The following is a 13,093-nucleotide window of genomic DNA, read 5'->3' on the forward strand; positions in this document are numbered from 1 at the left end:
TGCAGTATAAGCCACCTATGATAGACACTATATATATAATTACAGACAAAGTGTGAAAATGAGGCACTGGACTGATTTTAGAAGCATAACTCTCAGGGGAAACTCGCAGTCACCTTTACTGGAAGTTTGTCCTCTTGTCTAGAAGCTTCATGGAATTTTTTAGCTCTTTCTAGTGTCTGAGGTCATGAAAGAACATGCAAATGCCCACCCTGCCCTCTGTGAATTCAGCTCACAAAGGGAAATTTTAGCATTCTTTCATACTTTGCATGCCAACAATTTTAATCTGCTGGACAGCCTCGCCATTTTCCATTATTGTAAATGATTATCAGGACCACCAAGAGCTCAAAAAAAGGCAAAACTATTCATAGAGAGAGTGTGGTGTGACATCATTAGGGCGTTCACATATTATTGTCTGACACACAAGTAATGTTGTGTGCATTCAAGGAGCCCAAATATAGGTAGGTATTAGAATACCTAAAGAGGTCTAGGCATAGTATAAAATTATTGGAAAACTTATATACAGACCCAAAATGTTTATCAAATGCAGATATATCTTAAACAAGATTAATTGAGTTGAGTTAATCTGTTTATTATTGGTTGTTATAAAATCAGTATTTTGAAGATCATTGTTTCTACGTCAAATATATGTTTTTTTGCGATTTTAATTATGTTAAGTTCAGTTACGATTACATTTCTTTATTAAATAAAGATTACTGTCTTGGATTATTTAAATATTTATAAATAAAAAAGAGAAATAAGAGCAAGTAGATGAAAACATAATGTTTGTAATTTTGCTTGTCTACCATCCCTCTTTCTCTATTTCCCTTTCTAGGAGCTCAGAATATTTGATGGACATGATTCATTATTCATATTAGTAAGGCCTTAGAAACACCCATCCCACATGCATATAAAAAGCCTTGAAAAATCCCTGCTTCCAGACACATCTCTAACTACACTCCCTAAAAGAAAAATGGGACATAGGATACTGTAGTAGTGGTAGAAATATGAATATATATATATATATATATATATATATAAATATATATACAATCTAAGTCACAAGTCACTTAGCATCTGCTATTTGTAGCAATGTATTTAAGGAATGCAGTTTTAATTAAATAATAATAATAATAACACACATGGCCATAATGTTAATAATACTGTAATAGGAAGGCCTAATGAAAAGCTAATTATACAGTAAGTCACTATACTAACGAGGCTTGTTTTTTTTTGGTTTACATTATACAATGCTAATTTTAGCAATTAGTAAACACACACAAATATACATGAGTCATTATAGTATACTTGCAAATAGAATTAAGCTTTATTCCTTAGCAGGCCACAATTTTCTATGTTTACACTGGCTGTAAAATATGTTTGGTTAACATAAATTTTGGATTTTTAAATTGCCTTTCAAAATTGAATTTGATATTTGAAAGTTAATAATGAACATCATAGATATTTTTGGTTATACTTTTACTGCAGCATTTTCTAAAAAAATATATTATTTACACATAAAGGTATGTTATAGCATAGTGTTAGCTCAAGTGACCAGGGACCACAGTAGTGTATCTTAGTGTACCTTTCTGAATACACTGTAGATAATTATATAAAAAAGGAAGAGAAAATTACTTTTTTTTTCCATGAAGCCATAATATTCTCATTTGAAACTGCAGACAGCTGCAGTTTAATGTACCAGATACCAGGTAGGCTTCTCATAATGTAGCTGCTTCATTTGATCACAAATCTGATAAACAGCTGGGTTTCTTCATCTTTGGAATAAAATAAAAGTTTGTTGGATTTGTTGGCTTCTAATTTGTCGGAAAAAGTTAGGATTTTAGCAAAATTAAAACAAAATTAAAAACTTTCCTAAAATGATTTTATATTTATCAACAGTACATTGATTAAATAGTTATTTTATTATATGTTTTTCATTAAAACAAGTTGATATGATTTTAAGTATAATCTTAAGCACATGTTAACCTTTGATTTTTTGTGTGCTTGTTACATTTCTTTACTAAGAAGCAAAAGGTGCAGCTAACAGGGCCCAAATCTTTAGGGGTTCATACACATCTGTCTTTTTCCCCACTGATTGTCCTTGGAATAGAACTACCTCCCAGGAGAAGTATAAAAGTTTAATCAGTGAATTAATTTCAGAATGCATAGGATAGACATAAAGCTGTCCTAAATGTAAGACAAGACCAAGGACTGATTAAGGTCTGACTTCTCACATTAAGAAAAATGGACAGACTAGATGACCTGAATGGTTCTTATCTGCCATCCAATTCTGTTTCTATATCATAACTTCCTTATCTATATGATTAGTTATCCCCATTATGCTGTTACTACTCTATTGTTAAGTTACTGGTTGTTGTAGTTTAGGCGGCCTTTATAAGGTTGGGTGAAGAAATGGCAGCAGGGATTGATTAGATGATACTAGCCCTGGGACAGGCTGCTGCCAATCTCAGCTTCCATGAGGTTAAAGGGAGAAAAAAATGTTGAAGCAACATAATTGCAGTAAACGCTAAATGAAAGGATATAGGAAATACCTTTTTTCAGCTCCCACACCCCCACATATAGTATTCTGGGCACATCCATAATGCAAAAAATATCGGTTGAATCTGACTGAAGATGCGCGTCCTCGTCTGTATGTGACGGTTCGAGCATTTCGCATATGCACGAACCGACACATACAAAAGGGGAAAAACAATTAAGCTGATTGAGAAACAAAGATCACAAGCTGTAAGTAGTTTTAATTAATGAATGGTATGTAAAAATGACAGTTCCCATTTAAATTAAAGAATGAAGTTTATTTCACATTTGTGAAATATAGTGAATTGTAAAAGTGGAATCACCTTTATTGCGCATTGTATGAAATGATGTCAGTTCTCAGTCTTTCATACTAAAAACGTAATTTTATTATTCTAGAGATACATGTCATGAACTACTAGGCCATGTCCCTTTACTTGCGGATCCAAAGTTTGCCCAATTCTCACAGGAGATTGGTCTGGCATCATTGGGAGCATCTGATGAAGATGTTCAGAAACTAGCAACGGTAAGTTAAACACAAAATCCTTACGTAATAATGATATGTTTCTTAATTGTAATGTTTTTTTTGTTTTTTTTCACCCAAGACAAGAGATGGGAAGGTTTGGGAAAAAGAAGGAAAATTTGGGAAAAAACTGTGTGGAATATCTTCTTTTACAATGATAAGTAATATGTTTATAACATGGCAGCTAAACTATATTCCATGCAGACCTTTATGAAAGATGCACAAATGATGCCAGTTACTTTTTAATTTGCAATTGGTGCTAAGGCGCAATTCTGATTGGACAATTGTGATCGCTCTCCCCGTCCAATCCATAGAGGAGATTTTATTTTGTGTGTTGATGGTTGATTCATTTATTTTGTTGGATTTGAGGGCAAAAAGGGGGGGGGGTTAGCTGTTCTCAACATATACAGACATATTAACATATACAGACCTTGTTATTCCAACATTTTAAAAAGCAAATTTAGTTTATTATTTACTGAATACGCTGTACTTTTATTTTAAGCTTGATACTTTTACATACACTGCATATCATGTTCCCAGTGTAACCAAATAATGTAAAATTTGTAAAACTACTCCACTCCGCATTTTTCTTACATTTTTCTGTAAATTTCCATTTTATGCAGAAAAAAACAGTTTTTTCCTGTTTTTTTCCATGGCTTCAAAATTTCCCGAAATTTTACATCTCTACTCAAGAGTGAAATTTAAATTTTAATGACTTTTATTTTCAGTTGGTTTCAGCCTGCCCTTCATCTAGGCCTGGGGCAGTTTATTAACTACATTCGTCATTTGCAAACACATCATACAGGTATGATAAAGCGCTACCATATGTGTGTTTTCACAACTCATATAGGTCCTGGAGCATACTACAGTGAAACACTGCTGTACATGTGGCTGCTGTTGTGTTGATAGCAAACACAAGTAGTACTTTAATTAAATGTGCAGGAAAACTCTCATATACATACTGCTGGTGAATATATCCTGAGGCCTCTTTATAGGTGCAGCACTAATAAAAACCTTTGTACGTTTGTACAGACCAATCCCTCTAGATTGGAAGCCATGTCTTAGTCTGTTCATTCTAGGCTTGTCATGCCCTTTGAATATATGTATAAGTGCTGCATACATTGTTGGCACTAAATAAATAATAATAATAAATAATAATAATAAGTTAATATTCCTTTACTTACAATACAAGAACAATATGATGTAAAATGTCCAGTCAAAAAGATGCCTAGGAATGCCCTCAGAAAGATACTACGTCAAATGGGTAACTTATATATGGTGCCAGAGGTGGGGGTGTAGTTTGAAGGGGCAGAGGGAGGGGGTGTAGTTTGAATGGGCAGTGGGGGGGTGTAGTTTGAAGGGACAGAGGGGGGGTGTAGTTTGAAGGGGCAGAGGGGGGGTAGTTTGAATGGGCAGGGGGGGTAGTTTGAAGGGGCAGAGGGGAGAGGTAGTTTGAAGGGGTAGAGGGGAGGGGTAGTTTGAAAGGGCAGAGAGGGGGGGTAGTTTGAAGGGGCAGAGAGGGCAGGTAGTTTGAAGGGGCAGAGAGGGGGGGCGCCAGAGGAGTAGTCCGCACAGGGCGCCACAACGCCTAAGGCCGGCTCTGTCTGGAGCTGTCCTTGGTGCTGAAAAGCATAACAAAAAATGCGAGTCTCTATGATTTTCCTTTGCAGGTCCAGCTTGTCTGAAACCCCACTGGCTCTGTTGCATTACTTAATTTAAAAACACATATCCCCCACTAGAGGAATAGGATAACTCATGTTTAAATTTGAAGCCACTAGTCTAAAGATGACCAAGTTCTGCCAGCCCTCATAGTATATATATTGATGTAAAGGATTATGATTTTGTTACTGATTTTATTTGCTTCCCTGATCAAGGTAACTGCAAGTTGAAATAGTAGACACAGGCAATTTCATTGCTCGCTAACACGTAACACGTTAAATTTGATCTGTCACCTTTAAAAATGGATACATTAGTTAGAGTTGAAAAGTCAACTTGTATTAAAAATTTAAAACTGTTCAGACTATATTAAATAGATTTATAGTAATAGCTTCAGAACGATAGCCAACTAATAACACATTTAGATAGATATCCAATCTCCTTTCCTTGGTTGTTTGTGTGTATGTTTTTATAATTAATATATGTATAATATTCTAATTATTATAATTTTATAATTTATAAATTAATTGGACTTATGCAGTCATTTACAGAGAGGTAGATTGGCAATGATTGTTAAATTTTACACAGCTGGACAGTTAATTTTTTTTGTAAGCATCTAAAGATTTTGTGAATAGTTGTTTCATTTTTAAATAATGCAGTCTAAAGAGAAACAAATTACATATCCACATGTAATATGATTAATAATAGGCTCAGTCTCTAAAGGGCTTATTTCTAATTTAACCTTTTTTTTAGAATATGAGATCAAAATAAATACCCAGTCATGAAAATAAAACATGGAGTAATTTTTATTCGTATTAGTATGGGATCACAGATTCAACTTCCAACCTCTGTTGGATTGAAAAACCGCTGGAGAAATTTGCTAGCGGAAGATAGAACCACAGTATTTTAAATTCGATATGGAACTGAGCACTTCACTTGTAGCATGTAATCAGGAAATGAAAAAATCAAATGTGACAATACTCAAGTGTATCTGTTGCATGGGTGAATTTTTTAATTCATTTTTTTAAGATTTTTTTTTTTTTTTAAATATGCCATTTTGGTATAATGTCAATCAATCAAATATTTTACATCTAAAAGTTATTGAATTCATGTTATTATGCCGTACAATAACAATACAAAAGTCAGTATTTTTAGTGTATGCAATATCCTTGGATTTTGATAAATTACTTATGTGCCAAACCCAACATTTATCCTCAGAGGCCAAGAGCTGCGTGTGCCTTTTTTTCAAAATAAAAATGTATATTACCATCAGTTTCCATTATACTTGGATTGAGTTTTTTGATAATGTTATATATTCTTTTTTTCAGTGCTACATGTTGTTTTTCACTTTTTACAGAGATTGATGAGCTAGTCCTTCAACCCTCTATTGCTTCAGCAAAAAAATATAAAAAAATCCGAAGCTGATTGTGTGCTCTGACTGCTAAAAATAAGTTATGGAAATGTGACTCATTCTAGAGAGAAAATGGCTAGTCTTTTAGCTGTAGATGTTGGGGAATGCTATTTTACTTAAGGGATGCATTTGGCTAAGTATCACATGGCTCTTGCAATTGAAATAAGGGCACAACATGTTAATTTCAAGATTGTTTCTTGAACAATGTGCTCTGTTAGAGCTCATTTACTCGTACTGGATTAATATTCTTCTTTGAAACAAAATCCAAGATGTTATTATAGCGATAACTCCAAAATAGACAACAGATCTAAACAAAACAGTGTCTATAAGAAGCAAGTGATATTGCCTACATTCTTATAGATTGCTATTTACCTTTTTTGTTGCTTATTCTCCTTAATGCAGAAAACACAATTAAACATATTGTTGTAGGACCTCATTAATGAACAAACGATCAGAAAGCTGCTAGTATTATGCCCTATTTGAAACTCTTCTAAATGGTTTTGGGAGAAAAAAAGAAATGAACCAAGCTCAGCAACAGATTGGAGAAGCATAAGCATGTATATGAGCAACACGTTTTTATGCTATAAGGATAATAAAGCTTTTTATCAATCTGTGCTTGCCAGGCCCACAGCCAATACAACAGCACTGTTGGAATGTTCAGCAGTATAAACTGTTACTATTTACAAATCCCAAAGTGCTGTGTTGTACCATGTCAAATAGCTTTCATAATTTAACTGTTTTTCTTTCTGGAACATGATAGACCTGCTTTGGCATAGTCCTCTATAGCTGGTAGAATAAGAAGAAACTAGCTTCCCCTCAATGACCTGCAGGTAAATTGAGATAAGACTAACAAGTACTATAATTATTGGATTAGTTTATTTTGTATAAATTGGCAATACTATCAAACAGTTGAGGAAAACTGGTTGCTGGTTTTTACTTTTGCGACCAGGCCGTTTTGTTTAACCCCTTAAGGACAATGGGCGGACCCTAAACCCAATGCATTTTGAGCCCGTACATGTACAGGCTTGGCCATTAAGGGGTTAAATATAGTTTCAAGCAAATTACATACAGTGCTGCAACATATTAGGGGCCACTTTCAATTTTCCATATAATACAACTTTCAGTAGGGGTTGGTTTGCAAGAAGGGTAGAAAAGCCAATGGACATATATTACTGGGCTACATAACTGGGTTTGCCTATGGATGACAGCCATCACTGTTCTTTTGTTTGTTGCCTTTTGCTATTTACCCTTTTTGTGCAAGAAATATTGTTAGGTAAGCTTCTCTGAGTTAATCTGCTTAACTAGCATCAGTACATAGAGCTGTATTTGTTGCATTAACTTTTTTCTGTGAATTACACTATTAGTATATTTGCACAAACAAATATTTGAAACAGCTCATATATACAACTATTACATAAGTTATGGTGGGTAAAGGTGATGAAAAACCCTTCCACTTAAATTTAAGGGCTAGTAGAAGTATTATTAAACACTCATCTACAGACACCAGAAAAGCCAGGCGGCTTGTTGTTCCCTCAGAAATCTCATGGTGCTGCCACAACCACAAGGCATTCTAGGTAGGCGCATGCAAATATGGCTAACAATTATCACCTTTGCCTCTATATCCATTTTATACATGGATCCCTTGAAAGTAATTGCCCGCTGTACAAGGCAGCCTTTAGACAAAACTCGGGAAGAGGTGCAATAGCTTATGTAATCGTATTTCTTGGCTACCCCAAGCCTTAATTATTAAGTCAGTATCACAACCTCATGCTGACAAGTCCCATTAGTGGTGATCTGGCTACTGCACCTCTTACCCGAGTTTTAGATATGTACAAGGTATACAAGGTATCATCATTTAAAGTATAAGTAGGGAAATTATGCTGCAAAGTGCTAAACAGGCTGTTAAGAAGCCACACGCAAGTGCTTAAATTAAACAAAAACACTACCTTAGGGTTTTGTGATTTATGTATGCGGTTGTGAATATATATTCACACACATATATTAAATAAATAGACACTAGATATTAAATTAGATATTAGATAATAAATATGTTTACTACCTTTACTGTGTTCCTTTGTAATTATAGGACATTTACTGTTTCCATGGTTAATGCTAAAATATTAACAGGTTCCTTTTTTACATTTATTGAAATGCATGCTATGAGTTTTTTGCAGTCGGATTTGTATTTTTTTAAAGCAATCATTGGGTAATTTAATTCATACTAAGGGCACCTTTCAGATGAAGTAGTGCTGCATTGTATCGTGTAATTGAGATACACATGTTTGAAGGATTAGGACACGTCTAGAAAGGACAATGGTTTCGAGCAAATTGATTTATTAATTCTTCCATAATTTGTTGCTGTCGCATGACCTCTATGAGCTCAGCACCTGCTTTCTCTGCACAGATTTTTGATTGCTTATTCTTCTCTTATAAAAATGGCCATTTTTTTTTACTATTTCTGTGACATTTCTTTGGTAATGCAATTGATGCCCCAAGGTACCTAGATTATTTTTAATCTTCCTTACAAATATTTAACCCAAAAATGTAGCTGCCTGCAGAATAATTGCTTTTTTATGACTGTGCTAGTTGCATTATAATTTTTACAGATATCATATTTGTGTAAAATCAATATTCCTATAAAAAGCTATGCAACATGAAGGGGTCTTGGCCTTCCAAATCTCCTTTTTTGTTAAGCTTTGTCTTTTAAGCCTGGTTCATTGAAAATGGAATGGCTTCTTCTTCTTCTAATTGTATTGATTTTGGTACATGTTTTCCAAAAATCAATCTGTTTCTGTATGTTCAATACCTTTGGGGTCTCTGTTGGTGTGTATTATTGGTAGCATCAATATTAGTGTAAGACCTTTGTACAATTGTCAAAACAAGTTTACTCATGGTGGTTTGTCAATATCAAAGCTGAATTATTGCAGTTATTTTTAAGCTATATATTTTAATAAGATAAGCAGCTTTTTCTTCTACAAAAAGCCCCTTTTACTTTGATGAACAACAGGCATAGAACTAAAGTAGTTTGCCTCACATCAAATTATTTACTCAACAAACCAGGCTTTGCCTAAATAGGTAATATTTAGGCAAAGCCAGGGGAGTGCATATTGAATGAACCATCTTGGGTTAAAGAACTAGATAAACATGGAAATTTACATTTTTAACCGCTCGCCACTCTCAACAATCTGTGGCAATGCTGACCAAAAGGCAACGTCATCTAATGAAATAAAGGTGTAATATCTATTATTCAAGGTGTAGCATTTGTCCAAAACAATTTCACAATGCATCTGTATTTTGAAGTCACCTTGACAAGGTCCAGTTTATGAAAGAATACTCTTTTGCTTTTGTGCCCAAGTTGGACACATGGAAATTTTAATATCACCCTACCTGTAAGTATAATATATATATATATATATATATATATATATATATATATATATATATATATATATATATATATATATATATATATATATATATATTGATCATTTAAGCATTATCCCCTATTGCATTTTAATTTTGCAGGCACAGAATGAACAAAAGGTTTTTCTGGACAGAACACTTTTGGATGTTTGCATACCTTAAGATATTTCCATTGGGTTCATTCAATCCTTTGAGTTCTTTTTGTAACTTTGCAGAGCTAAGTATAATAATGATCACAAACAGAAGAAACTCCAAAATACCACATTTCCCACAAATTCTTTCTTGCAATTTTGTTTGCTGTACTCCAATCATTTCCTTTATCTTCACATTCATATTTAGTGCTTGCAAATACCTCTTAACTGTGTAGTTATGAAAGATGTTCATGTTTTTTTTCTTTTCTTTTCTTGAAGCAGGAGACGACAAATTATATATAAACCCAGTGCAAAACTGATATGCAGTCTTATCACTGAGAAAAGCATTAGAACCATTGTTTCACTGCCGTCCAAGCCAGAAGTAGATTAGCTTTAATGTAACTAGATGTATCAACCTTTTGTGTTTATTTCTTTTTTGGTAAACTACAAAAAAAAAGAGGAAAGAATTTAAAAAAATGGCAAAATTATATATATAAAAAAGAGTAATAGCCCGAGACAAAAGCTAGATTAAGATGCAGAGTAGGCAACTTCAGAGTAAATACTGAGATAAATGAACAGACAGATAACATGCATATTAATGAGACTGAAAGTACTTTATTTTAAATAGGAATCTATTATTTTGACTCCTTCTGAAAGCCTGCCGTAGAGCAAATATGAATGAGCCTTGAATAGAAATGTTTCCCTTAGAAGGTAGGGTAAAAAGTAAAATAAGGAAACTAAGGTTTCTTTTGTACTAGCTACGGGGCTCTGATAACTTTCTCTACAAAATAGATGCTTAGCAGGACTACACATTTTCAGATAAGACATAATATGTAACTATTGTGTTGATGTGCCTGTGGAAAGTTTGAGGCCGTATGCATATTATAGTGTAGTATATTTTATATAACTGGGTAGAACTGTGATAAACGTAGTGGTTTGTGATCATTCCTTCATGTTCACATAATTACATTATTTATTTTAAAGCTTTTTTAATAACTCTGTCCCAAGTTGCTCTTGTTCTACACTGCAAATGTATCCGTCTAAAAATATTTTTTTAGACGGTGTTCCCTGATAGTCGAAAAGATTACAAACACTTTAAATGTTGAGAAAGTGTTTTTTCAAAGTTAATCCATGTATTAGGTTTTGTCTCCTTTGCTAAATTACTATAACATACTTTATTTTGTGCAATTTGGCCAACCTTTCCATTATGCAGTCTAAATGTTTGGTCTATGTGCGATTCCTATGAAAAGAATGACACAGTATTATAATAGCAGCAGCAGCAGCATCTCGGCATTTTGAGACAAAGCTCTTGTTTGTTATTACAAGCTCACAAGCCTCTAGTTATTAAGCACTAAATAATGACTATTCATGAATATCGAGTGTAATTAGCATTCATTTACGTGGTGAAGACACCTTTCTTTTGCATGCAGAACCTGAACCACAAAAGGTAATATGAACAGTCTTATCTCAGCTCATGCATCATGCATTAAGAAAGGTTAATCCCCACATTTTTCATCTTTAAGAATGGGCAGTATTTGCCCTTCAGGATGCATTTTTATGATGAAATGAAACTCCATATCGCCACACATCCTACAGATAATAGAGTGGTGATCTCAAAGACTTTTGGAAGCTATAACTGGATGCTTCCTGAGTGAAACAATGTAGGATTACAGGACCCCCATTTGGCACATTAAGTCCCATTGCTCTCAGCACAAGGAGGGAGATAGAGGGGTGCACCAAGCAACATCTCAATTGTTAAGAGGGACCCACATTTTGATGCTAAGGTAAACTTTTTTTTATTTTTTGAAATAAGCCTTTTGTGTATATGATGAGAGCAACATCCTGTTTTAAGGATCTTCCTTGCAATTTTGTTGCTGGTTCAGTCAACCCTTGCAAGAGTTACAGAGGAGAAGGCACACAAAACTGGTATGTCATGGAGTGAACTTCTAAACCACCAATCTCCAAAAGACTTGCAGTAATTGACAAACAAGTAATAATCATTTTCAAACATAAATTTAGTTTGCAAAAGCTGTGAACATGATAATTCCTCTCTAATGATTCTAAGGTTTTTAAAAATAAATTCTGAAGTCATCTCAACCAGTTCTATTGTTACATGTTACTAATATGATTAAATTCAAATGTAAATCAATTCAACATATTATACTGTAAGTAAAGTTAACTTTAGCCTAACCTGGTGAATTTTTGAGGTGGAACTTTAACTGATGCTGCCAGGTCTCTGCTGACCAATATACAACATAAAGTCCAGTTGATTTTCCCAAATATCTCTAAATGTTTACCAACTGAATCAAGAATATAACCCAGTCAGTGTAATTTAGTCTAACTGGAGTTATGATCAAGTATAGGAAAAGAAAAACAGCCAACAAAAAGATTTTGAATGTGTTCCTATAATTATTTTTTTTCTACATCAACCTACGCATAGTTTCACATTTCTTTACTTGTATTCAAATGCATCTAACAACTTTCCATCACACTATTCCCCCCTGTGGATTCAAGCTTGACTTGAATTAAATTCCTTTTAATAGTATGGATTAACTCTATTGTCTTTACTTTATCTAAATCATTACCTCCTGCATGGATAACAATCACAGCAGGAAACATTTACCCTTACATTAGATTTGTTCTGTAAACACACTATTAAATGTGAACTCTCAAACACCATAAAACAAATTTACAATTTGATTTAGAAATGTTTCAATCGAATCAGGTAAGGTCAGTTACTGTAGTAGTCAGATGGTCAGTGATACATTTTACATGTTACAGGCATTAAAAATAGTAGCATACTAATGATCCTGTACATAATGTGCACCTGTTTATCCTAACCTACATATATTTTTTTAATGAAAATATCTCTCCTCCAGTCATACAATGCAGTTTTTTGATGGTTTACATTCTTAATTGCTGATGAGCATTTGATTAGAAAACAATCCCCTACTCATGCTTCTGCCCTATAGTCCATTACTGTTCTGTAGCTGTGACAAACCATCTGGTATAAGAATTAAAACAGTTTATGAAAATTAAACCCTATTTTGCTGTCAGCAAATGTTCCACACTCCAGGACCTGCTCTTGATGCAAATTCTCTTCTGACCTATACAGAAAATAATAGAAAACATAAATATATAATAGTTAAAATTAGACTCATTTAATCAACCCAAGGTGCAGTTGCTGGACATAATTGTCTTTGCCTGCAAATCAGCTAATAATGTCCTTGTGCTTCTTGGCACCTTGTCTTTCATATTATTGTGTGAACTAGTCAGGTGATTGTGTTAAATATTGCTCATGTAATTAATCAGGTAATACAACAGTATTTTTCTCTTCTAAGATCTTGTTTTTTCCCAAACCATTAAAAAAGAAATCCAGTTAGATAGTTTTAAAAGAACTCATCCTCTTCCAGACAAATT

General features: G+C 33.8%; 1 protein-coding gene across 1 annotated transcript in view; it reads left to right on the plus strand.

The window, feature by feature from the left end:
• The window catches only part of LOC149302724 (tryptophan 5-hydroxylase 2-like), a 69,817-nt gene that overhangs the window by 14,258 nt on the left and 42,466 nt on the right, over positions 1-13,093 (plus strand). Inside the window, exon 8 of the mRNA XM_089482029.1 lies at positions 2,929-3,055. Coding sequence (XP_089338155.1) covers positions 2,929-3,055 — 127 coding nt within the window. The remainder of the gene's footprint in view (positions 1-2,928; positions 3,056-13,093) is intronic.

This window comes from Sceloporus occidentalis, unplaced genomic scaffold (assembly GCF_023333645.1).
Source record: "Sceloporus occidentalis isolate IW3139 unplaced genomic scaffold, rSceOcc1.0.p SCAF_17, whole genome shotgun sequence".
Taxonomy (NCBI): Eukaryota; Metazoa; Chordata; class Lepidosauria; order Squamata; family Phrynosomatidae; genus Sceloporus; species Sceloporus occidentalis.